Source organism: Aplosporella prunicola (genome assembly GCF_010093885.1).
Source record: "Aplosporella prunicola CBS 121167 unplaced genomic scaffold K452scaffold_102, whole genome shotgun sequence".
In the NCBI taxonomy this organism is placed as follows: Eukaryota; Fungi; Ascomycota; class Dothideomycetes; order Botryosphaeriales; family Aplosporellaceae; genus Aplosporella; species Aplosporella prunicola.
In genome coordinates this window covers 1-25,265 of record NW_022983630.1, presented here as the reverse complement: position 1 = coordinate 25,265, position 25,265 = coordinate 1, and the positions used below count along the sequence as shown (strand labels likewise).

The 25,265-nt window shown below is 53.7% G+C and overlaps 7 protein-coding genes across 7 annotated transcripts; 2 read left to right on the top strand and 5 right to left on the bottom strand.

The window, feature by feature from the left end:
• Positions 1 to 356: 356 nt before the first annotated feature.
• K452DRAFT_313928 (uncharacterized protein) lies at positions 357 to 1,045 on the bottom strand (the record flags this gene model as incomplete). The annotated part of the gene is made up of 2 exons (XM_033543708.1): positions 357 to 776; positions 800 to 1,045. 2 exons carry the CDS (start codon positions 1,043 to 1,045, stop codon positions 357 to 359), a joined length of 666 nt encoding a protein of 221 aa, XP_033391241.1.
• Positions 1,046 to 2,094: 1,049 nt separating this feature from the next.
• K452DRAFT_293161 (uncharacterized protein) lies at positions 2,095 to 4,194 on the bottom strand. The gene has a single exon (XM_033541511.1). It carries the CDS (start codon positions 3,980 to 3,982, stop codon positions 2,285 to 2,287), a length of 1,698 nt encoding a protein of 565 aa, XP_033391240.1. The 5' UTR covers positions 3,983 to 4,194; the 3' UTR covers positions 2,095 to 2,284.
• A 131-nt stretch (positions 4,195 to 4,325) lies between these two features.
• On the bottom strand, positions 4,326 to 9,787 carry K452DRAFT_323015 (uncharacterized protein). The gene is made up of 5 exons (XM_033544586.1): positions 9,706 to 9,787; positions 9,447 to 9,655; positions 8,949 to 9,339; positions 4,881 to 8,817; positions 4,326 to 4,827 (listed from the first exon to the last, which is right to left on the bottom strand). The coding sequence occupies exons 2-5, from the start codon at positions 9,527 to 9,529 to the stop codon at positions 4,517 to 4,519; spliced, it is 4,722 nt and encodes a 1,573-aa protein (XP_033391239.1). The 5' UTR covers positions 9,530 to 9,655; positions 9,706 to 9,787; the 3' UTR covers positions 4,326 to 4,516.
• Positions 9,788 to 13,742: 3,955 nt separating this feature from the next.
• On the bottom strand, positions 13,743 to 17,148 carry K452DRAFT_239236 (uncharacterized protein; the record flags this gene model as incomplete). The annotated part of the gene is made up of 6 exons (XM_033537709.1): positions 13,743 to 13,959; positions 14,026 to 14,252; positions 14,312 to 14,480; positions 14,532 to 14,898; positions 14,950 to 16,816; positions 16,864 to 17,148. The coding sequence occupies 6 exons, from the start codon at positions 17,146 to 17,148 to the stop codon at positions 13,743 to 13,745; spliced, it is 3,132 nt and encodes a 1,043-aa protein (XP_033391238.1).
• Positions 17,149 to 17,987: 839 nt separating this feature from the next.
• K452DRAFT_239243 (uncharacterized protein) lies at positions 17,988 to 20,052 on the bottom strand (the record flags this gene model as incomplete). The annotated part of the gene is made up of 2 exons (XM_033537710.1): positions 17,988 to 19,724; positions 19,780 to 20,052. The coding sequence occupies 2 exons, from the start codon at positions 20,050 to 20,052 to the stop codon at positions 17,988 to 17,990; spliced, it is 2,010 nt and encodes a 669-aa protein (XP_033391237.1).
• Positions 20,053 to 20,892: 840 nt separating this feature from the next.
• On the top strand, positions 20,893 to 22,763 carry K452DRAFT_293158 (uncharacterized protein). Its single transcript, XM_033541510.1, has one exon. The coding sequence runs from the start codon at positions 20,902 to 20,904 to the stop codon at positions 22,372 to 22,374; it is 1,473 nt and encodes a 490-aa protein (XP_033391236.1). The 5' UTR covers positions 20,893 to 20,901; the 3' UTR covers positions 22,375 to 22,763.
• A 415-nt stretch (positions 22,764 to 23,178) lies between these two features.
• Positions 23,179 to 24,602, top strand: K452DRAFT_313922 (uncharacterized protein; the record flags this gene model as incomplete). Its single annotated transcript, XM_033543707.1, has 3 exons — positions 23,179 to 23,526; positions 23,586 to 24,180; positions 24,295 to 24,602. 3 exons carry the CDS (start codon positions 23,179 to 23,181, stop codon positions 24,600 to 24,602), a joined length of 1,251 nt encoding a protein of 416 aa, XP_033391235.1.
• Between the last annotated feature and the right edge of the window lie 663 nt (positions 24,603 to 25,265).

The window sequence follows — 25,265 nt, the reverse complement described above, 5'->3', positions numbered from 1 at the left end:
AAAAAAAAAAGAAAAAAAAAAGCAATGCCATCATCAGTCGTCAATCTACTTTAGCTCTAGTCCGAGTCGCTAGAAGAAGAGCTGCTGCTCTTCCCACCCCTGCTCCTCGACCTAGAATGGTGCTTGTGCTTATGGTGGTGATGGTGCCCGCCATGGCTACTCCCAGCATACAAGCCGCCCATGGCCGCCGAGCTCCCCAGATACGTGCTCGAGCCGTCGTAGCTGCTGCCATGATGCGACGATCCATACTCACCGCTGCCGTGGTGCTTGTGGTGCTTCTTCTTCTTCTTTTTCTTGTCCCTGGACATAATCGTCAGCATCCATAACCTACTCCATCCAGACACAAAAAGGCAATCTCACTTGTCATGCTTGTCGTCCAGCATATTCGCGCCAATCGCCCCCGCCACCAGCCCCCCAATCGTCCCTAGCGCACCGCCGCCCATCTTGTGCCCCAGGAACGCGCCGCCCGCGCTGCCAATCAGCGTGGAGCCGAGGCCGCGCTCGCCCTCTGCTGCGCCGCCGGGCGCTACTGCGTCCGCGCCACCGTACCCGTACCCGCCGCCGTGCTGCTGGTACTGGCCCTGCGACGCGTCCGCCGGCGCATTATACCCCGCGTACCGCTCCGCGCCGCTGTGGTCCTGCGGCGGCTGGTACGTCGGGTACCCGACGCCCTGCTCGGAGTTGTACGGCGCGACCGTGTTGCCGTAGCCCGGGGCAGGCGAGTAGCCGGTCTGCGCCGTTCCATACGTGTCAGCTTCCTTCTCCCGATAACCTCGCTTTTGGCTATAGGTATACGTACCTGTGCGTGAGCATCGGCGCCGTAGCCACTGTGCGCCTGCTCTTGGCCGTACTGGTGCGGCTGGTACTGCGGCTGCTGCCCATACTGGTCGTGCTGGCCGTACTGGCCCTGGCCGTACTGGTGCTGCTGCCCGTATTGGTCCTGCTGTCCATACTGGCCCTGCTGGCCGTACTGGCCCTGCTGGTCGTAGCCGTAGCCCTGGCCTTGCGGGTGGCCGCCGCCGCCATAATAGTCGTTACTAGCCATGGTGAGAGTGAGAGTGAGAGTGGTAGAGTATCAAGCCTCGGCGCGCAAGAAGTAGGTGTGTAGGTAGGGTAGTCCAAGCACCGATAAGTACCTAGGAATGCGGCGAGGAAGGAAGGAAGGAGGGGTAGGTAGATAAAGGACGGAGGAAAAAGGCAGCGTGAGATTCGCAGCCGCGCGACACAAAGAGCGCCCAAAGCCTTGCTTTATATACGCGACAAGGGGTCTGGGGCCTTGGGGGCTTGGGGGCTATGTCTGTCACTATCGCAAGGGCAGACCGCCCCTACCACGGGTGCTGCTACCTAGGTGCTTACGACCACGCACACGAGGCGGCGGTCATTTTCCCAGCTGAAACCCGCCCGCGTGTCTGCCTTGCCCCGGTTGGGCTGCGAGGGAGCCGCTCTTCCGTCCTCCCCCGCTACCAATTCGAGCCGCGCTTCGCTTGCGCTCCGGGTCACACGCGTGTGCGGCTTGTCACGCTCGCATCTGGGGCTTGGCTGATTGATGATTGGCTGGTTGGTTGGTTGGTTGATTGACTGTTTAGGTAACTTCTTTATTGAGTACGTGTTATATTGAGATAGCTAGTGATACCTAAATATCTGCCAGGCAGTTGTCTCGTTGGCAGCTATAAATTCAAAGGGAGACATATTAGTAGCGCTCATACTTATGGACTTGGAATATGAAATAGGGATATTAGATATTTAGAACAAAGCCCCGCAACTACGATAGGGTACCGCAAATCCCACCAAAGAAACCATAAACCAAAATCATTATTCATCGACCCCACCTGAAGACAAGAGAGTTGGCCGCCCTACCTACTCTTAACGTATATTGTTGGGAGCAGGTTCCACAGCCAAAATCCGCCTCGCTATGCTAGCTGGTGCTCATGGATTTGTTTTCCAGCTATTGATTTCAAGTTGGGCCTCGAACACCACCGCGTACCGCGTACCGCGTAGTCATTACCCCATTTAGACACTTGCTTCGAAATTTCAAATGCCAAACTATTCCGCGACCGCTACAAACGCATGTGCAAAAGTTCGATTCGAAACGCCGTGTGGAGTAAGCTGACTGGCATTATAAACGCCTTGTACGCCCCGTGACGCCAGAAATGTACAATACATAGACTATACAACTGCCATTTCCCTGAAAACCCCCAACCAGTAATCTAGCAGCGCCAAACCATAGCCACGACCAATCCAGAAGGCCTCACATTAACGCACCGCCACCGCCACTGCATCCCCTTCACCGCCGGTTCGGCCTCAGTATCCGCGCAGTACGCAGCGTCGACTCCCTCCGTGCCGGCCGATGGTTCTGGTAAAGCCGTCCAGCAACCGTGTTTCCCAGCGCAGCAATATACAGATGGCGCTTGCTTGCCTCGTAGCGCTCGTATCTCCGCTTTCGAGTGTTCCAGCGCACTAGGTTGTTCGGATATCCCTCGCTGACCCAGCTGTTCATTCTCGATCGAGGTTGGCGTTCGCTTTCTAGGGTTTCCGTGAATGTGATGCCGGCCTTTTTGAAACGGTACAGCATCTCCTGGTACTCGTCAGGGTCATCCAGCCCGTAATCTTTATCCATAGGGTCGATGTTGAGTCTCGTCAGCATAGGATTCCGTTCAGTCGCATGTTCTAGGAACTCTAAGAGAATTGGGACGATTATGTGCGAGGTGGCGATGATGTTGAGCCGCTGCAAAGAACGCGGTAGTTGTTCTCCCAGTGATTGGTCTAGATGGGCGTGCATCGTGTGTCCTTCATCACCGCCTGTCCAGACATCAAGGATAGACATATGAGCACGTAGAGCTCCATAATCCATGGTCAGTTCCTCCAGCTTCTCGAACTCAGTAAGTGATCCAATGATTCCGTAATCATCCAGATAACTCCATTCCATCGACAGATCCAAGTAAAAATATTTGAGTGTTCCCTTCTGGCAGAGCAAGGCTTCTCTCAGTTCTGGTGCAGTAAACTGGTAGGGGCCGATAGACGGTCCTCCCGTAATGTAGGTAAACTTTTCGAGGGCCTTGCAACCCTTTAGGAGATTCGCTATAGAGTGCTGACTGAATGCACAAAATTCGAGAAATATATTCGTCAAGGACAGCGAACCTGGCTCGAAGGCAAGAATCTTGCGCCGCCCGTCGTCGTCCTGATCTGTGGCACAATATGCTTCCAGTGTCCGCATGGAAGGCAGACGAAGTACGGGTGCTAATTCAGCAAGAAGAAACTCGAGCTCTCCATCTATGCCGCTTACACGAAGCTTCTTAAGCGCAGAAAAGCCATGTGGAGTCCGCGAAAATAACTTTTGCATGGACAAGGATCCACCCGGCCAGCCTCGCAGGTTCATCTCTTCGAGTCGGGACAGTTGTGATAAGAGAACGATCACTTCGGCTTCTTGGATGCCTTGTCGTAGGCACCTTGCTAAAGCAATGTCGTGCGGATCGCCGACACTAGGGGTAGACCGAGTGGGATGAGATCGGCGTCGATGGCCGTCGGAGTCGTCGTCTGAATCATCAAACCAAAACGACTCCCAGGGATTGAGCTGTCGCATGGGGCGCAAGCTGTAGCAATCCTGCGCTGCATCCATTATCTGCGCTTTCTTGGCTGCGTTCACATACGTTTCGAACACCTGGTCCGGCATGCGCTTAGGTTTGTAGTCCCATTCTGGCTCCTTGAAGTCCCGCTTGATGTGCCATGGATAAAAATCGACAGACTTAACATGCAAAGCCAGTTCTGGACGGATAGCTAAAGTTCTGAAGAAGGCGCGCATGGAGCGCGAGCCGCTTTCAGTGAAGTCGCGGTCTGAGTTCGTGTAGTAGCGATAGACTAAAGGTTCCACGTGTATGTTGACTGCCTTGCAGACGAGTGAGAGGTTCAGCAGATCGGCAATGTCGTCGACATAGGAAAAGACCCATAGAACTAGTTCTAGGGGAAGGTCTGAAAGGCCTGCCATATCGAGTTGCTCCGGAGAGTTTTCATCCGAGATCTGAGAAGAGCGAAGCGTACAAAAGTATGAGATCTTGAGAGCAGCCCCCAGGACGCGTGACCAAACGCGTCAGGTGGCTAGGTGCAGAAATAAGACGACGACCCGGGAGATTTGCAGCTTCAATGTGAAGGCGCAGCGAATGTTTTGATCAGCAAAGGCTTTCGTGAGATTAGTGCTCTTATCCAAGGGAGAGACAGTCGAAGAGAGGTCCGGGTTGCGACTGCCCAAGGGCTCCAATGACGCAAAGCACGAGCCATGCTGCCCTCACCTCGGCACGTGACTATACCGGGTTGAACCTCGTGACATACATAGGTAGGTATCAATTCATTCAAAGTATCGCATTCTGCAAGCTACGAACGACGCGGAAACCTCATCGCACAGAAGTCATGGCCGCGGCAAAACAGTGGAAAAGCAGAGAAAGAAACACTGCTCTGGACGGCCACAACGCCCCGCGGACATCCGCTCCATCGGCATGCCTAGCTCTCACTCGCACGCCTACACCTATTTCCGACCACCCTTCTTCTTGGCAGCAACGACCTTGAATGCAACGTCCTCCTTCTGCGCCTGCGTGCTAGTCTGGGCAGCAGCTCCGCCCTTCTTGGCCACCTCGTTCCAGCCACCAGAGCCGTTCATTGGGCCGGGGCTAGAAGTGCCCGACGTATCAACGATGCCCTTATCGGCGAGCTTCTTGCGGCGGATGAACTCCTCAGCAAAGTGACGCGAGTCAATTGTCTGGGAAACACCGTGCACGGCTTCGGTGACAACTTCGAGCTCGAGTGGGCAGGCGAGCAAAATACTGCAAACTTCCTCGGCTGTTGTTATGTTAGCGTATAGAATTTAAATGCATAAACATGTTGAGTCTTACCATTGATACCCTTGTTGAGATCAGTCCTGAGCTCGTTGGTGGCCCACTTCTTGAACTCTTCCTGAGCATTAAGCGCAGGAGTTGAAGCGGTACCGGCACGCGCGGGAGCAACGGTCTTGGCCTTGGCGGTAACAGGAGTCGTACTGGAGCTAACACTTCTGGTGGCTGCAGGGCCAGTGGGAATGACGACAGCCGGGGCCTTCACCTTGCCGCTGGCGCCAACGGTAGTCCAAGCGCCACCAGGGGCAGAGCCGGCGTTCGCAGGAGCAGCTTGCTTGCTGGCGAGATCAGCATAGCGTTTACCAGCAGCCATAGCTTGGGAAAGAGCGGCAGCATTGGCGGTGGCCGCACTGGCGGCGGCAGCAGCCGCGGCGCGCTGCTTGCGAGCTTCTTCCTCCTTCTGGATTTGCTGAAGCGTCTTCTTGGTTCCGGGGGTGCCGGGAGTTTTGACAGTGGCAGGCTTCGCCCATGCAGATGGGGTGGAAGGCGTGTTCACCGGGGAAGCCCCGCTAGCCCAGGTAGAAGTGGACGGTAGCCCGGGAGCAGGCTGAGAAGCCTGGGCTTGGGCGATCATCTCCTTCTCGAAAGCTTCGCGACGGGCAGCAGCGGCAGCAGCCTCGGCCTCGGCAGCCTTCTTGGCCTCGGCTTCCTGGATCTCCTTGAGCGAAGGCCCCTTGGGGGCTTCGGTAGTCTCCTTCGCCCACGGGGCAATAGAAGCACTGGGCGTCTCAACGGAAGGAGTCTGCGAGCGCGAGCGAGATTCGGCGTTCAAGGCATCAGCAAGGTTCTGCTTCCTCTGGGCGGCCGGAGCAGGAAGGGGAGAGCCCGACTGCGGAGGAGGGAAAGGCATCGGCATAGTGGTATCGACCTTGGCCCAAGGTGATTGAGGGGCAGGAGTTTGCTTCGCAGAGGCAGCTTTGACCTGCTCGGTCAAAGAAAGAGGCTCAGATGGTTTAGTGGCAGGGGTCTCGGGCTGAGGAACAGGCGCACCCGCCTCCGATTCAGCGGAAACCTCCTCATGCTTTTCTTCCTCAAAGGTCTGCTGGTGTTCCTCCTGTTGGGAGGTCGGCTTGGCGTCACCACCTTCGGTAGAAGCTTGAGCGCCAGCATCCTCGCTCTCTTGCGGAGAACGAAGGTCGTTAAACTGCTGCAGTCTGTTGGCAGAGTCCTGGTTGGCCTGGGACTCGTTCTGGGCCGCACGAGCATCGTGCTCAACCTGTTCGCGGTGGAGACGAGCACGATCATTCAGCATAGCTGCCACTTGCTGGGCGTGCGAATCCTGATGTTGAGCGCCGAAAGCTCCTGGGGCAGCGCCGAAGGGCATCTGGGCACCGCGGCCAAGGTTCAGACGCTCGAGCATACCCGGCATTTCCTCTTCCCTGATATTGCCTAGCATCTCCATCCCGGCACCGATCGGCGGTAGGCCAGCCGATGCCGGGCCGGACCGAAAGGAATTGTCAAAGAAACCCGCTTGACCACCAGGTATCGCGCCTTGCGCGGGAGATGGCTGGTAGCCACCCGGAGAAGTAATGCTGCCAAAGCTTGGTTGACTGTGCAAGCTGTGGGCGCTCGAATGGTGATGGAGCTGCTGTGGGTGGATCGCACCCATCTGCATCTGCTTGACGAGCACCTGCTGTTGAGCCAGATGCTCCTTCTGGCGGGCCATCAGGTATTGCTCTTCTTGTTTGCGTCGCTCCAGCGCATTTTGTTGCTCAGCAGTCAAGGTAGTACCAAAGCTAGGGAAGCTGCTTGCAAACGGCGGCTGAGCACCACCAGACGAAGGGACGCCAGCAGGAATTCCTGCGCCGGCCCATGCATTCCCAGGCTGTGTGCTAGGGGGACCATGAGGGATGCCGATTTGAGGCACCAAGAAGGGCTCACGGGAGTTACCAATGCGGCGAATGAGCTGAGCCAGGGGCTCGTATTCTGGGTCTTCGAACTTCTTAACCAGAAGTTCAGGCGAGAAGAATCCCGCCTTGTACCAGTCGTGCATCTCAAGTCCGGACCATGGGCCCTGGGTGTTACCCTGAGGATCGCGGTAAATCCATCTCATACGATCAGGCATGACCATCGTCCTCTGTTGTGCTGCAGGTGGTTGGTTAGAAGCAGAGCTGCTAACGGGCTGACCTTGGCCCGGTATGCCTTGCGGTATATTGCGCTGACCGAGAGGGTTTTGCTGGTGAGAGGCCGCCAGAGTGGGCGTCTGAAGAGCACTGGAGCTCGCAGCGCCAAATGGGCCAAGGCCTTCCATGAAACCGGTTTGCTGATTGTTGGCTAAAAGGTCGTCGAAAACGCCGCGACCGGCACGGAATGGGCTGCCAGTGTCACGCTGCGGACCAGCGCCTCCAAAAGCATTTCTGCCAAAAGTCCCATGCTGGCGGTCGGAGCCTTCAACGGATCCATCTTCGCTTGCGAATCTGTTCTGTTCACTAGCACGCATCTGCTCCTGCATAGCAGCAGGGAAGAGAGAGCCCAACTTGCTGCCCCGGCCGATCGAGCCGGTACCGCTCAGGCCAGGTCCAATACCGCCACCGAAGATGTTACTACTGCCCAGACCGGCAAGGCTGGGTGACTGCATCTCTCCCACGGATCCGAAACCACCTTCCTGGAAGGGGGCACCGAAGCGCTCGCGACCGGGAGTTCCAACAGCCGGCTGGTTCGAGGCCCAGGCAGATGGTCCTCCAAGGCCAGGAAGACCTGCGAGTCCACCAAGACTAGGGAAGCCTCTGTTCGCACCAACGCTGGAGGTCTGGCTGCGGTCACTAGCAGCCCCCTCATACGCATTGGAGACCCGACTCAAGCCTCCAAGACCTCCGAAGGCGGGCATCCCAGAAGCTCCTGTGGCTTCGCTCATGAACCCACCCAGTCCCGGCAGGTGGGCATTGTGGATATCGGAGCCATCCGTGTCAAGATCATCAGGCTCCGGTTTCTCATGCTCGGGGCTCTGATACGGGTTGGTGTCGGTGGGACTCATAGGCTCGTTACCATGATGCTGAGGGGTATGGTGCCCGTAGGGATCACGGAGGAAGTTTCCGAGGCCGGTGTTGTCCGTAGTCATTCCAAACGCAGAGAAACCGGATTCATCCCGAGAGTCTTGTCTGTTGGGCGTTCCAAATCCTGTCATCTGGCGGCGAGGGGGACTGCTGTCCTGGCCACCACCAAGAGCGGCGCTGCCGGCGCGCATGTTATCATCGTCCAGATACGGATCCGTGTCATTACTCATGGGCCGGTTGGCGCGTGCTTCCATCCACGAGGGAGTTTGTCTGCCCTGTTCAGTCTCGTTGACCCTTCCAAGGCTGTTCAAAGAAGCTTTTTCCCTCAAGGTTCTCTGCATGTCTTCCGAACTTTCTTTACTCATCAAACCCTTGAAGCGGCTTTCACCTCTCAAGCCTGGAAGTCCTGGCTTCTTCTCCGTGGGGGTAGAAGCTTGTCCAGGAGTCCCGCCAATCGCAAAACTACCAAAGCTGCCCATCGGAGAAAAACCAGCACTTTGTGGGCCAGCACTCCACGGGGAAGACGGTCCGGAGATGCCAGCACTAAATGGGCCTGTCGCGCTACGCTTCAGGCTTCCAAACGGGTTTGCCGACGGCTCAGCCTTATCCTTGTCGCGTTCTTCTTGACCAGGTCCAGGACTAGCAGTTGGCTCCTTGTAATCGGTGCGCCGGCGGAGAAGAGCCGGTGGGGGAACAGCAGCGTTAGATTCCTGGGTAAATCTAGAGGACGCGGGGGAGCCTGTAGCCGGAAAAGGATAAGCCTCTCCAGTGTCGCGGCGGCGTGTGCCCGGGCGGTTTGTGGTTGGAGATGATACGCCAAAAGTGCCCGGACCATTAGAATGAGACACGGAAGTCTTGCGCGCTGTAATGCCGTCCTTCGCATTATTGTCCTTGTTTGCCGTTGGGTTGGGTATTTTCAACGGGGAGTTGACGGACAAAAAATGCTGGTCCGATCGTTAGTTACGTTAATAAAGTGGCGCAAATAAGACTAGCAGCCCGCAAAAGAGCGTATGCAGTTTGTGCTGGCCATCAAAAACCAGCCCGTATTTCTCCGGATTGCAAAATATGCACTCACCTCTTTCTCCTCATTAGTTAGGTCCACCAGACCGACCGGCTGCATGTGCCCCTCCCGCTCCCAGCAAACCTCCGCGCCTGGTTGATTTTCTTTAGCATGATCGTGACTCCTGCCCCACGAAGTCCCCGAGGCACCGTTCATAGAGTTCGGCTCCCAGCTACCCGCATACAGATCCGCCAGCCCATCATCCGAGTCTTCGGTGTGCTGCCGGAAAAGCGAGAGAAGCTGGTCTCTGGGGTATCGAGTCTCGGAAGCGATGGCACCGTTCCGGTGCGGAGGCACATAGACACCGGGGCTCGATGCGCTGGTGGTGGCGGCGGCGGCGTTGGAGAGGCTGGCGGCATGGGAAGGGCGACGGAAAGTTTGAGTTGCGCCGTTTGCGCGCCGAGACCTAGGGGGGTCAGCACAGAACCGAACGGACGGTTTCACGGGCTAGGTGATTGAGGAAGAATGGGCATAGGTGAGGGCCCGAGGCGCGCCACAATAGATAGTACTGACCATTCGCCGCCCGTGTCGGCACGCGTCGTGTTGGCGTTTGAATTGCTGCCGGCAGCAGCAGATGCAAATGTGGAGGGAGCCATGGGTGATGGAGAGCGTTGGAGCAGGATATGCACGAATGGCGGCGGTAGCAGTCGCGATTGGTGGTGGTGGTGAAGGTGACGAAGTGTGCTCGGTCCCTGACTGAGGATTTGTGCGAGTGCGGCGATCTTTGACGTGTTAGCGCAATAGAGCCACGTCGGGCCGGGGGAGCGCGTACGGCTGGGCTTTGAGAACACTGTCGGACGGGTGCGCAGGCTGCTGCAGGTCTTGCAAAGCTGGAGCTGTCGAGAGGAGCTGGCTGGAAGCGTGGTAGCTAAACTGCAAGCAGCCAAGTTGATCCTCGACGATTTCTACTGACGACGCTCACGTGTGCCAAGCCGCTAGTCAGGCGTCGCCCGCAACCTCCACCACCGTCCTTGTCGATGATCAGGGGGGCATGGGGGGGATTTCATCGTGCTTTGCGGGTCGAGCCTGTCTCTCGGGAGCTGAATTGCCTCTCTAGAACCTCCTGCGCGTCCGTGAGTCGTGCTCACGCCTACTCCCTAGGGACCACGTATGGTCACTGCGCCCCCGTTTGCCTTCAGCCTTGCAGACGAATGCTTTAGCTTCTTTGCCACCTTTCTACTAACTAGCCGGCGGGATTGTTCACGCCTAGCGCGTTGCATTTTTCTCGAGTCCGACCAAGCCAGTTTCTTGTACATACTCCTAGCACACAAGAAGCTTGACAAGAGCCATCCAAACACATGTTTCATTCTTCCGAGAGACATACCCAACGACTGTCCGAGCCGGGGGTTTAAGGGATTCAAAACGAAGGATTCTTTCAGGCCGATGTATCAATCCTACCCGTATCAAGCGCCAAAACCGGCCGTCGTCTATCTATAGACATGTAGATCTGCGGAGACCCCACCTCTATCGTGTCCAGATAGCCTTTTTCGGTATTTGACGGTTAGCTATCACCCGTATGCTGATGGTAAGATTAATGAGTAATGAAGTTGCTGATGATAAGAGACGGAGTGTGACGAAGCGTTGTCTCCTTGGTCTGTTTGCCTTGTTTGCATACCCGACATGGTGTGCCACTTCATCATTTTTCACCGCGTTTTGCAGTCACTTCAACAGCAATATTTGCAAAATATATTTTCAAACATTGGCTTTGTCCACTACCTAAGATCCAGAAAAAAAATTAAGCAGATGCAGTCAAAGGGTCGATAGTCAACGAGAAAATGGCATGTGAATGGACTTCGCAGCAAACTAGATTCCTCTGAAAGCTCCCGGCTAGGTGAGTACTATTGACAATTTGAACCAGTTGTTGTTCGCCGCAATAAAATCTAGTTATCGGCTGCAACGTTCAAGAGTCAACAGCAGTGGAAGAAGAGGGTAAAAAGATAACTGAAATAAAGGAGACAAATTCGTTGACACCGAGTCGAACCAAACCTAAACCCAGCCTCATCCGGCAAGTTGACAAGGTCACCGGACTGCCTCGCTACTACAACGTTATCTGTGACCTAGAGCAATCCAACTGAACTATCACAACAAGAACATCAACAAGCGCCTGTCGATTTCCTGTAAGACGTGCTCCTGATTCATTCAAAACTATCTTCCGCGGTAAAATGGTGTGGGTCTCGAGCCTCTAGTCATAGCAGCCAATGCAAGGAACTCGCGCGGGATATCCCGATACGCTGCCCACCCATACTCGTCGTGCTCCCACGGCTCCTGCATAACCACAAATACATCTCCCCACATACTTTCATCCCCCGCAAAGACATTTGGGACATTTTTGTCTTCCGGTAAATCATTCATTGCATGAGAATAGAAGACCATGTAGATTCCGTTGCAAGATGAACACTCCAGGTGTTCTAATTCGCAGCGCCTTAAGATCTCGATATAACCAGGCTTGTGGTACTTTCCAGTATGGTCGCAGGTCGGGAACGTGGAAGAGGAAACAGTCAAAATTACCCTCAACACCGTCGGCCGTCGTGGTCAAAGGTAGTAGGTGTGCAGGGAACTGTCAGCAGGGATTCGTACGCCCTGGATAGTTACTGGTGGAGGTTTGGGTTCGTTTGCAACAAAGAATGATCGAATATATGGCCACATCTAGATGATGCAAGGCCGGATCGTGTGATTTACTCAACAACTGTAAAAACACATTAGCTGTGGCCTTTAAGTAGATGGGGTTGACCTACAAGTATTCTAGCTATCGTGCATATACAGTAGGTCTGTGTGGAGTAGACGCGAGAAATCGGACGCTGCCTGACCTATAGCAATATATATATGTTTCTATCTAGTAAAAATGGTGCTCTTTGACAGCGTTACTGCCTTGCAATTTATAAATGAGAGTGGCGAGGGGATAAAGCTGTCGTGCAACAACTTAACTGGCTGGTATTAGACCTCGTCGCTTCCGACCCTGTGAGCGTCAGGGGAAGCCGCAGTGTATGACGTGTACCCCACTAATGCATTACTACCATGTAAAGATTGGATGATGTTAGAGTTCAAATCTGCAATACTATAAACAACTACTACCACGCATTTCATAAGATTGTCACTGAATAGGAATAGCTTCGTGGACCCTTTATTCCCACCTTAGTTGTCTGCGAGAACCAGTGCTTCAATCTAGAGTTGCGTGAGATGTTTACAGTTAAACGGCCATACACTCATAAATAAAACGAGCAACTATCTACTATGGACTTAATAAAACATTAATACGCCCGGAATCATCAATAAACTACTAGACATTTAAAAATACCGAATCGACCGAGTACAGAATCTTAACCCATCCACGATATTAACATTCTTACACTCTCTCGAAAGCAGAGCCGGTAGGAAAGGAACGAGTTAATATTTAATCTAATAGATATATTGGCCCGTAGATAGCGGATATAACAATGAGAAAAGACCATCGTAGTACTATACCAATATAATTATTCTAAATAAGAAGGCGCATTAAATGGCCGTTTATATGAATTGTGTCCTAGGAAATAGAAGAGTTTGTAAAACGATATTTGAGATGTATTTTACTCGATTAATCTCATACACAAAAGCCTATAAATATAAATATATATAAATTGATTGAGAGTACATTTGTTAAGATCATATTAATCCGATGAACGAAAAGTTTATTTAAACAGTAGACCTAGTCCATAACTTTACTGAATATTATGAACGATTCAACACGTCAGATCCTTCTCTAAGAGCCTACACGCACACGGCCATAAAGGCTTTGAACTTTTTACCCACAACCATCAACTTTAAAACGTGAGAATATCGGTATATCTACGGGGTCATACTTGTATGGGAAGTAATGCAGTATCTATGTTGTTGTCTTCTAATCTACAAGTAGTATGTACACTGCATCCCGAATCACCACAAGAGTACGCATGCACGCAAAAACACCAGTGCAACAAGCCAAATCGGCCAGGGACTTGCCATGTATTTCTAGAAGCAGAAGTATCACATTTCCCGGTCTAGGCAACTACGCCACAAAAGAACAGGACAAAACATTGCAAAACGCGCCTGACACGCTCGCCCAGGGGTATCTTTCACAAACACATCAGCTCAGCTCACGCAGTTACAACACGCACAAGCACAAACATCCACCAACAAACATATCCGCCACAAAACAACACTCGCGGAAAACAACGCAGACAGAACCGCACACGTTTGCACAAAAAGTAAGCAAGAAACATTGTATCTCTATTCACAGTAGCAGCAGACATTAATGCGTGCCCACACCGTCATCACCAGACGTGCGCGGCGGCCATCCCCCGTAAAGCAGCGGAGGAAGAGAAAAAGGTATGTGTGATGTGTGTGAGAGTGCCCAATCATAGATAAATCATGGGGGAAGCATAGGTAGTAGTAGTGGTAGTGATGTTGACGACGATTCCCAAAAAAAGAAAAAGACGCAGTGCTGTGGTGGCAACCCTCGACCCAGCCAATCGGACGCCGGGGGAGACAATTATTTCAAAAAAGCAGAAAAGACGGAAAAAGCACCCCGTGTAGACAACTACAACCACAACAACACTAACGACAGCAGTAACACGGTGGCTGGCGTCTTTGTTCTCTCACTCTCTCTTTTTCTCAAACGCGAGAAGGGCTCAGAAGAAGAAAAAAGCAGGAAAGAAAAGACAGAGAAAATAAGTAAGTTGCACGCGTAGACGATAACAGCAGCAACAGCAAGAGGGAATCAAGAAAACTCGTGGCAGCGGAAAATCGCCGTTCTGGTGACCAATCAATCAATCCATTGGTTGATCACGTCTTGCTTTACGGCCGTTTCTTGACATGGCCGCCCAGCTCGCCGTTGGGGTCGAGGATGCGGCTGAGGCCTGTGACCGAGAAGGACGTCGTCGAGAGGTGGATGGCGACAAGCCAGGCGCACAGGATGTTGGCGAGGTGGTGCAACAGGTAGGCGTAGGTGACGCCATAGATGGCGGCGTAGACGGAGAGGCTAAAGAAGAGGACGTTGGTAAAATAACGGATACTGCGAGTGGTGCGGTTAGCTGTATTGTTCGGACGCGGAAAGAAAGATAGAAGAGAGCCAACATACCTAGTAGTAACACGCGGAACCATCCTTCCGGTGCTGAGGGTCTCTACTAGGAGGATAAAGGGCATGATGGCGAGGATATTGTGATGTGAGGAAAAGGGTGTAAGCCAGTGGACAGCGAGGTTCCTGATCCACACAACTAGAACGGGGATGTTGATAGGTAGGATCCAGATCATGAGGATCAAGATCGTGTGCGTGTAGTTGTAGAAATTGTAGTTGGCCTCGGAGCGCTGTGATGAGGTTAGTACAAGGTGCGTACTATACACGGCAGATCTTCGGACAGCTTTACCGTTTCGCGAGCAAACCTGAGCGCGCGGGTGCACGTGGCGATCTGCACTACGCAGAGCACCATGTACGCAAAGTGGTATGGAATGACAGTCAAGATCATCAGGAGCAGCACGCTAGTCGTAATGACTCGCTGCCTTGTTGATGTCACTGCGAATGCTGCGGGAGAGCGCCTGGAGAGCTGTTAACTTTATGCCGTGTGTGCACTGCAAGTCTTGACTTACCTTCCGTCGCTACATCCAAGGCAGACCATGGGTCGCACACGGCCATATACCGCCGCGAAGATGTGTATAATGCAAAGACAGACGTAATTCATGGCGATGGCGATGCCGGTACAGATTAAACCGAACAGCGGCACCAGGAACCAGAAGAAGGGGTCCTGCGAGCCTAGTAGCAAGTCGTTCTTCGAGTAGTCGAAGATGGACTCTGTCGCATTGCTATACCTGAACGGGAACCAATGCGACGGTCCGTGCGACGACGCCTGGCTCGAGTTTGCCAAAGATAAGCCGCAGAAGGTCAGCGCAACAAAAAGCACGGGGAGAGAAGATTGCAAGCACTGGTTTGTGCTTTCGGCGAAGCTCATAAAGATACCTGAATCTTTGTTAGCGACACGCTCGAATATATCCTGGCGACTCCACATACCCGTCTCATCGTACACCTTGAACTGTTTCCTCAAGATCAATGCTACTGCAACCAACGGGAAGGTCGCAAAAACAGTGCGATACCGCATCCAAAGCTTTCCCATGCTGCCGAATATATCGACATCCAGATGGATATCCATGCTCGATTCGCAAGTCGAATCCGTCCAAAGCTGTAGCGATAGGCCGTTCATGGCATCCGATGGGCTGTTCCGTTTGAAAGGCGGAGGCATGTACGGCGCGACGCCATGCAGATTGATGTCCGTCTCCTTGGCATTGGGGTAAAATTTAGACTCATAAATCTCCTGAATATATTGGCGCAGCAACGGAGCAAAAAGCTCTTGGTTGTCACCACAGGACTTTTTGTCAATGCGAAGCTTGTACGCCAACAAGCTCGAATGCAGTGCCGGTACCTTGACCTCGGTCACCATGGGCCGCTTTGCCGGAAGTTTCAAGTGAAGGCCACGGTTCAGCAATTGCCGGAGGCTAGCGTCCGCCTGAATCATAGACTGGGAACGACTGCTGAATTCCGCAATAACCCATCCTTTTGAGTGATCCACCGCTTTGTCGACTACAGCGACGAACTGATGGTCCGCAAGGTCTTCCAGATCGTATTGAAGGTACGAAAATGGCTGGGCGTCGTCGAACGCATATTGGGAGTTCTTGGTGGAAGCTGGAAGGCTGATTACGTCGCTTGCCGCGTTCTTGCATGCGAGGCGCGTGGAGCCGGAACTGTCGCCAGAAAGGTCCATGTCCATCGAAAAAATGGCCGCTGAGTGCCCGGCCTGCAAAGGAAACACGCTGCAGAATAACACTTCAAGCTTGCCGTTCTCGCCAGATGCATCAACCTTTTGATCTGTCAAAAGCGTGAATTTTCTCCCTTCAGGCGCACCTTGAGGAGGAACTGGCATAAGATGCGCTCTGGGTTTCTTCAATTGGCCAAATGACTTCAAGACCAGCTTCTCGCCTTGCGGGATGATCGAATTCGAGTTGTCTTCCAGTGTGAGCAGGGTTTTCGGTTCCGTGTGGGACAGTGTCTTTTCGGTGACATCTTCCAATCCAGTCAAAAACCATTTTTTGAATGCGCGCATCCGCTCCGCCCGAGGAACGGTCTGCATTGGACGAGACACATCTACCACATCATACACGGCACGTATGACACTCTTGCGGAGCTGGTCACACCATGTAATTGCCAAATGGTCCATTCCAGTCCAAACATGCGGCATTGAGGCAGTAAAGACGGTAAATCCATGTGTCTCTGGGACCAAAGAGGAGATGCTCGCATAATCCGACGGGACAACCGTATCCAGCCCGCCTCCAGCAATTGAGATCAGTGTCACGTGCCAAAGAGGGTTGTCATTCGCCCATTTCTGCGAGTAAGCGTGTCTCCAGTACTGGTTGATGTTCTTGTATGTGGAAACGATGTCGGAGTCGAACGAGACGGGCGGTCGTGCGTGCGGTGCGGACAAGGTGATAATGGTGTTGATAGAGTTGGCCTGGTAATTTGGCATCGTGAGCATCGTGCGCGCAACGATACCGCCCATCGAATGTCCGACTATGATAACAGAGCTCGGATCAGGCAGATCTGGGCTCCTTATCGAGCGGTGCGGGTTATGATAAAGAGAGAGAATGTAGGCCACTGCATCGTTCAGGTATTCGGCCTGGTCGAGCAGCGTCTGGCCGTGAAACGCCGTGATGTCCTCGTTAAAGTCGACCGAGAAGAAGTCCAGGGCTCTCTTTCCGCCAGCGAGCGCATCAGGGTCGGTTTGAATGAAGTCGTGATAGTGGTATGCAGCCTCGGCGGCCAGCGAGCGGACCTGCTTGTAGCTTCCAGCGTTGCCGGGAATGAACAGGACGGGGACGCCTTTGACCTGCGGCGCGTTAGCCTAACCAAGGCATCAGAAACAAACCATCCTACCCGTGTATCCTCATCGATGCCTCCCTCCCTGTACAAATATAGCGAGTATTTACTGGCGAATCGGGTGTGTTCGGTGTCAAAGTCGTGGTACTGGACAAAAGCCGCCCACATGCGCGACATCAAGCAGCCTTTGGGGTCCAATTGGCGCGTGAAGAACGACTGGACGATGCCGAAGAGCGCCATGGCCGCAAGCACCGTAGTGCCCAACGTCAGCAAGGACAACGACCACGGATTCCGCCATCTCGACTTCCGTCTACGGTAACCCTCCACGACGTCGTCGGGCATGATGTCCTTGGCCAGCATATTGGAGGAGCGCATGTCTTTCTCGGACAGAGTTGCGGTGTGCGAATCGGAGAGCCAGAGGTGCGACGTTGTCAGAGACGAAGTTGCCGCAGGCTCATTGTTCTTGCGTCTCTCTTTCGCGCCGACGTCCTTCGAGGTCCGTGGAGCACCGGTCAGGTCGCCGGAGCGCCTATCGCCATGCTCGGGGCCGCGCGACGGCTGGGTGGGCAGGTGGTCGTCGTCTTCCTCGTCGGTCGCCGAGCCAGACGGCCGTCTCCTCATTTAAACACGGGCTGCTCAGGGCCGCAGCGGCGTCGGCCGGGTGTGGTGCAAAGCAAAAATGATCGTCCGGGGGAGCCAAGAGGGGACGGGCGCACAGCGAGAGTTGGGGTCCGCTGGGAGAAGTGGGCGCGCGAGGCTATGGCAAGCTTCGTTTCACGGGAGCCAAGCTTTGGAGGGACAACGAGCGACGGCTTGGGGCTTGAGGGTAGGGGACGGCCTCTGTCTCGGGAGCAAGGGAATTAATTATGGCGCATCTGGCTCACGCAGGCTCGATTTGCGATGGGCGGAGAGGGCCTAGCTGCAAGTCTGGCTTGCCCCGTGCTGGCCCAGCCCGCGAGGCACAGCGAGAGAAACGGCGCACCAATGACGACGACTCGACTTTTTGTCACAGCCCTTCCGCCGCCCCCAATCCATCCATGTAGCCCCCAGTCCCAGTCAATCTCCGAGCATGGGCCTTCGATCCTTGATGGCGCGTCGTCGCAGTTTGCTTTGCTTTGCTTTCGCTTTGCTTTGCTTTGCTTCAGGGGTGCCACGCGTTTCGCGTTTCTAGTACTATCTATCTACTGCTCGTTGAGCGGGCCCACGCCCACTACAGGATTGAGCTTCTCGTTCATCTTCTCCATCTGCCGCCGCTCCCGCTCCTTCTTCGAGTTCTGCACCCGTATCTTCTCGAAACGCGCCTTTGCGCCGTGCTTCAGTCGTGTCATCATGTCCTGCGCCCGCCCTTTCGTGCATGTGTCGGGCGTCAGCTGGTGGTTCGCGTCGCGTCGCTTGTTCAGAAACTCCAGCTGTGCTTCAGACGCCGGCCGCTTGCGCCACGACTGCCATTTCTCAATAAACAGTAGCGGGAACGTTTCCGACGCGAACGTGTCGGCGCTGCGGATCGCATGCTCTAGTGTTTCTGCATCTCCAATCGACCGGGGCGCCATATACGGGCTCTTCATCCGCAGGAACTTGGGTAACAGTGCAGTGTACTTAACCGTGAAACGTTCAGACTCTTCGTCTCTCTCGATCTTCAAGTATCCCTGACCCTGGGTAGCAAGTATGTAGCGATCCACACCACAACAAACCCAGGCAAAGTTGCTCAATCGACGCACATGCTGGTCCGCCGATGCATCATCAAGTAAATCGTGTATTGAGGCATAGTCGGTGAACGTGATGGTGCTCTTGATAGTGGGATGCCTCGATGACTGCGGATCAACCTGAGACAGCACTTCTTCGCGTCGCTTCTCCAACTCTTTCCGCTCCTTGAGCTTCTTGGTGTCGTCCATGGTAGCAGACTCAAGTATGGAATCGGGGTCTAGACCGAGAAGGGTCGGAGTAGTGACAATTCCCGTCTCAAGTGTGGCAACCATGTCAATGACATGACAATCTTTCTTGCCTGGATACAGACGCATGCCTCGACCAATCATTTGTATGAGCAAGTTGCGCGATCTGGTCGGTCGGCCAAGGACGACACAGTCGATGTTTGGAATATCGGTGCCCTCGGTAAAGACGCCACAATTAAGGAGCACAGGGTACTCGAAATTTTTGAAAGCGTCGATCCGCTCACTGCGGATTTTGTTAGGAGTATCTCCGGTAACATACCTAGCATCGATGCCGTGTCTGCGGAAAGTGGCTGCCAAGCTAGTTAGGTGGGCAAGGTCAACGCAGAATACCAGAGTCGATTTCCTTGCCTTAGCTTTGGCTAGCCACGACCGTACAGTGATCTCGTTCGATTCGTCCGTATTGACGGCCTCCGACAATGAACCAGTTGCGTAATCTCCGTTTGCGCCCAACTTGACGCCAGAGAGGTCGACCTTGGAGGCGACTGTAGTGAAAATAACATCCGACAGCCAGCTGTCTTCAATCATCTGCACGTAGTCTTTGTGGTACACGACGTGATCAATGACCACACCTAGCTTTCGTCCATCAAATCTAGAAAGAGTGGCAGATACGCCCACCAAAGCTGCGTTGTTGTTGGTTTTGGACTTTATTCCGAAGTAATCCAGACATTCCAGGTATTTGCGAGCGACGATATGATGAGCTTCATCCACGAGAACAAGCTTAAACCGGTTCGGATCAAACTTTTCTATACGTTCGCCGGACATGATGCTTTGCACCGACGCAACAGTGATGTCAGCCGCACCCGTAGCATGGCTGTTGCCCATCTCAATGTCCACTGTCAAATGTGGGTATGCTCTTTCGCAATGGCGCGCCGCCTGCTCGACAAGCTCCCGTCTATGAGCAAGAATGAGGGTTTGGGTCGCATCTTCGGTCGGTGGGGTTACTCGCTCTATGAGCTGCGTGAAAATGACCTGGGGGAATGTTGTTAGTGCGTATTCGGAGTATTATTTCTTGAATCGAGCATACGGTCTTCCCGCTACCCGTTGCCAGCGAAACCCCAAGCCTCTTGTGCCCCTTGTCAAGGTAGGACAAGACGCTCTGTATGCACTCTTCTTGATAGTCCCGCAGTTGAATTCCTGTGCTCGTTATCGGTGGTGGAGGCGGGGCGTCGGCGACGACATCAACGTCGCTCGCCACGCTCTGCGTTGCGACGGAGGCATAGCGGACGGGTATTCGTCTTTGGATGGGCCTCGACCCGTACGCGAAGGACCTCAATGCATGGCGAGTTATTCGGAGCATCTGCCGGCAACTTGATGTGTGTAGTCGTCAACAGACCTGAGCTCCTAACGTAATTGAAGTTGAGTCGCGGATGGATGGCACCTATGGTCGATAGTAAATTTCCCGAGAATTCTCCGGAGCTTGGATCTTTCCGCCGATAATTTGATATTGAACTCGAAGCTTGCCATGCACGCAAGCAAACAACATCTATGGTTTATGCTCTCTGTCGGGTTTTCCAGTCAATTCCAAGGGTAGCCGCTTTCACAAAATTCGTCACTTTCCTCCAACCCGAATATGAGCGCGGTGAGCGATACCGAGGGAAGCGTCTACAGCGATGCAGCCTCCAATAAAGTCCCGGTAGCGCAAGAAACCCCTTCTGAACCAGAGTCTGTGAAAGAGCCACCTGTGATTGATCGCGAGCCTGAACAGCCCAGCAAGAAACGAAAACGGAGGAACTATGATCAACCAACGAAAACAACGCGACTGAAGAACGAGTACAATGATGGATACCGACAATTGTACAATTCCATGGTTATCGAATTAACAGAAGACGTGCCTACGCGTAACTTGGGTAACCGTCTTGTGCCGTCTCAGCAGGGCGTCTCGGATTGGACGATCACTGAAAAGCAAAAGTTCTTCAACGCCTTGAGCAGATATGGGGAAAATGACATCCCCAGAATCACAATAGCCGTGGCTACCAAAGCAGAGCCCGAAATCCGGGGCTTTTTGTTGACTCTAAAGGAGGGTTTCGTGGAGAATCAGCTTCATGATGTGCATCATGAGCGGATCAGTTTAGATCAAATCCCAGCCGCAGCCGAGATCAGCGAAGAGTGTTGCAAAAAATTAGAGTCTGCGGGGAAAACACTGTCCATGTATCAGCACAACTGGGACTCTGAGCTGGAGAAACAGAAGTATGGCGACCAATGGCTCCTTACTGAGAGCATTGCCACTTCGATCGACTCATTTTTAGCCAACAACGGTGCGCTAGAGGAAGAAAACACCGTCGGCTCTAGGAAATTTGCTGGTCAGAATTCGGAAGAGCATGAACGACAAGATGTGAAAGAGGGGTCTGATATAGCAGCAGATGCCGTACCTGCTGCTCATCTCCTGGATCTTTCAACCTGGCTTAACCTCTCTGACCGCGTCTTCATGAATGCGGGTGGCCAGCGGAAAGATGAAAATTGGAGTTCCCTTACTGAGGACGACGAAGAACTCGGCATTTTCCACAGTGCATTTGCTGATTTCCACAAGCTAGCAGTCAGCGTCACCAGACGACTTGTTCATGTGAGCTTAAATCAGGCTACTTCTCGGCTTCGTGCGAGGGACAAACCGTATCATGAACCGACTAGTGAGCCATCTGTCCGCAAACAAGACGTCATCACAGCTCTGGACATACTCAACATGCCCAAGAATGCAAGAGAATTCTGGATCAGAGCTCCTCGCCGGTCAGGGGTCTTGGTTTACTCAAAGCTTTCGCAGTTGAAAGACGAAGACTTGAAGACCCTCACTTACGACGAAGTGGAACGCAAACTCGAGGGAAAGCCAGGAAGACCCCATAAATCCACTACAACTCAAAACGGCGGAAATGGGGTCCCCGCAGACGCGGAATCGGACAGTGATGCCATCTCTCAATCAGACGGGGCTGAAGACGACATGGAAGATGATGAATCATGCGATATAACCCAGGAAGAATACGCCGAGCAACGTGACCAGGAACAAAGCCAACTTGAGGAGCTACAGCTATGGGAAATACTTGGCCAGCCACGTCCATCAACACTCGCACTGGTTGCTGGCAAACTACCAAGAAGGCCACCGATTGACCGTAAAGTGGGCGGAGAATTGAGTGATTGGCGGGATCTTGTCGATTATAAATCTGAGTGGGAGCGCTATGGAGCGACTGTGCCGGAAGAAAGGTTCAAAGAAACGTATCAAAGGATGCAGCGCGCAAGGGGAGCCGCATCTCGGACACGACGTGGTTCATCTAGGCTCCTACAAGCGGTTGAGGCTCTGGATGCAACGGGTGTCGACGCAATGGATGCCGACGGAAATTTCCTATTAGGAGAACGTGCTACGGAGGTTCCACAGACAACAGATGAGGAGGACTTGGAGGAGCAGCCAACATCGAGTGAAGAGGAAGCTGAAAACACCGTAGCTGGCACCAAAGAAGAAGAAGACGACGACGCAGACGGACGTAAAGACCAAGGCCTTCCTATTCGAAGGACGCTTCAGCCACGCCACGCAAGAGATTCCGCCGCTTCTTCAATGGCTGCTCTACCACCATATTCTGAAGTAGAAGAATCTTCTGGAGACGAGTATCAGCACGACGGGAATGGCTCTCCGTAGATACCTCCGCCACCACCTCTTTAATTGAGACATTCATTGGGTTACAGTTACAACTTCAATCCCCAAAAGAGCTTTCCTGTATACGATGTCAATGAACACCCAAATTGGCTCAGGACAAAACACAGCACAACCACACCCCTCAAATCTTACCAAAACCGGGACCCACATACGCAACGTCAAGGGAGCCTCCATCAGGGACCAACAAGCACAATTAATTTCAGACAATTAAACACTGACAATTCCTTCACGAATATCGTAAACATGAGCACCTTCAGACGGGCTTGTTTCATGCTTAAGGCTTATTTGGTGTTCTTGCCCTCGGCACTCGCACTTCGTCCCATGGCTTTATGTGCCGTAAGGCGACTCAGAACTAGTGAGCGTGTTCACACGGCGTGTCAATGGTGATGATATGGTGCAATCAGATTGGAAGGCGGGACGGCCCCAGAAAGGTGTGTAAAAGTAGGAGTACTTAGTAAGCTGGGCGGCAGGAGTGGATGTATATAGGGGGTCACTAGTAGTTTTCAAGACATCGAGGAGGTGTGACTGGATTGCGATGGTGGGAAGCTGCTGTTTAGGAGGTAGGTAGTTGTGGTGACGGAAAGGTAATCCGTAGTTCATGTGCAGAGCGAGCAGCGAGTCAGCCCCATGCACGGGAAGCGGCAGGGATGCGCAGCGCACGGACAACGGGCGCGGGCGGTGAGTCTAGCCCGCCAAGCTAATGAATCGCATCTCCAAAAATTTCGGAGACCAAGACAACCAACGACACCAATACCCACCAGCACATATACCCGTTGCGCCGTCAAAATGGTGAAGAAGGGTGGAAGCAAGCTGCTCAATGCCCTGAAGAACGAGAAGGGCGTCGACGACAAGCTCGAGAACCAGAAGCGCATGGTGAAGAAGGCCGAGAAGCGCAAGAAGGAAAAGAAGCAGAAGAACGAGGAAGAGGAGAGTGGAGATGAGGACGTCGGTGGCGTCGCATTGAACGGTGTCGCGCAGGAGGGCAAGGAAGGCCGGAAGACGGACAAGGCTGTGAAGGCGACCAAGAAGAAGGTGGTAGCGGAGAAGAAACCCGACACCGAGGACTGGAACACGGACGAGGACGAGGACGAGGAATCCGACGAAGACGACGAGAAGGAGGATGAAGACTCCAAGGTGCGTCACCGCGCGTTCCCGCCATGCACCAAACATTCCTTGCTGACCACTACTACCAGCAACAACTCGACCTGTCGAGACTTGCGGACAGCGAGTCCGAGTCGGACGACGAGGAGCTCGAAGAAGCCGAGGAAGACGAAGACATTGCTCTATCAGATCTCGAATCCGTCGCGTCAGAGGACAAGGAAGACATCATCCCGCACCAGCGGCTGACGATCAACAACACAGCCGCCATGACGGCCGCCGTGCACCGCATCGCGTACAATACGGCGAAGATGGCCTTCTCGGAACACATGTCGATCACGAGCGACAAGCCGACGGAGATTGCCGACACCAACGACGACCTGAACCGCGAGCTGGCCTTCTACCAGCAGGCGCTGACGGCGGTCAAGGAGGCGCAGACGCAGCTGAAGAAGGAGGGCGCCCCCTTCACGCGGCCCAACGACTACTTCGCCGAGATGGTCAAGAGCGACGAGCACATGGGCAAGATCAAGCAGAAGCTGATCGACGAGGCGGCCAGCAAAAAGGCCTCCGCCGAGGCGCGTCGCCAGCGCGACCTCAAGAAGTTCGGCAAGGCGGTGCAGGTCGCGAAGCTGCAGGAGCGCGACAAGGCGAAGCGCGAGACCATGGAGAAGATCAACCTGCTGAAGCGGAGTACGTTTCCCTATCCTTTCCGCCCAAACCGCTAAAAGCAACCTCTCCAACTCCAACCTCTTCTCCTCTTTTCTTCCAACACAGTGCATGTTTGCTAACACACACCTCCAACAGAGCGCCAAGGCGCCGACATTGGCAACGAAAACGAAGAAGACATGTTCGACGTAGCGCTGGAAGATGCCGCCGTGACAGAGCGCGCCGACAAGCAAGCGCGCCGCGAGCGCCACGGCGGCGGCCCCAACGCCAAGCGCGCAAAGAAGGACGCCAAGTACGGCTTCGGCGGCAAGAAGCGCTTCGCCAAGAGCACCGACGCGCAGAGCAGCGCCGACATGCGCGGCTTCTCGGTCAAGAAGATGAAGGGCCAGACGGGCGGCGCGTCCAAGCGGCCGGGCAAGGCGAGGCGGAATGCCGGGAGGAAGTAGAGGGGCTAGTTGGCTGGCTGGCTGGCTGTGAGGACGTCAAAGCTTTTAAAAGCTGTTGTTGAGAAGCCTGGTAGTGCGTGGGGTTGGAATTGGTTGCTAGAAAGCGGAAAGAAGAAAAAAGTGGGAGCTCGGCCACACGCCCAAGGCCGCTGTATGCATGCATAGATGGTAAGAGCGGGCAGGACAGGAAGCGCAAAAGGCGGCGTTGCGGGTGTATTTTGCTCGATCATACGGATTCCATCCACACACATATACATCTTAAGTTCAATCCTCGAAAGTCTACGCGGCAGAGACAGCAAGACAGACTGAACGAACGTTCATACGACCAACCATCCATCTGTCATCAATCAATCAAAGCAACTTACCAGCTCACGCGCTCGCCAGCTGTGCGTTGTATCATATATCCATTCGCGCAAACACCATCTGGCCTGGCACGGCCTGACGCCACCAGTGTAGGAGAGCGAACGTAGTAATGTATTTAAGCAAACAAGCAAACACCTAGCCACTCAACGAGACAAACTCACTCCATTTTCTACCTTCCCTACCACACCCATCCATAGCCGTACCCATACCCATACCCATATCCAGACCACATCCACCTGCCCTCACCCCACCAGCCAGCCCACCTCACAACAAGGCCAGGCAAGACAAGGCAAGACAAGA

Excerpts from the sequence above, each read along its gene's own strand:
- K452DRAFT_293161 (XM_033541511.1), bottom strand. The coding sequence starts at position 3,982 with ATGGCAGGCCTTTCAGACCTTCCCCTAGAACTAGTTCTATGGGTCTTT.
- K452DRAFT_323015 (XM_033544586.1), bottom strand. The coding sequence starts at position 9,529 with ATGGCTCCCTCCACATTTGCATCTGCTGCTGCCGGCAGCAATTCAAAC. Across the intron at positions 8,818-8,948 it reads TAACTAATGAGGAGAAAGAG|CATTTTTTGTCCGTCAACTC; the intron begins GTGAGTGCATAT and ends CGATCGGACCAG. Across the intron at positions 4,828-4,880 it reads TCTCAACAAGGGTATCAATG|CCGAGGAAGTTTGCAGTATT; the intron begins GTAAGACTCAAC and ends ACATAACAACAG.
- K452DRAFT_293158 (XM_033541510.1), top strand. The coding sequence starts at position 20,902 with ATGTATCAGCACAACTGGGACTCTGAGCTGGAGAAACAGAAGTATGGC.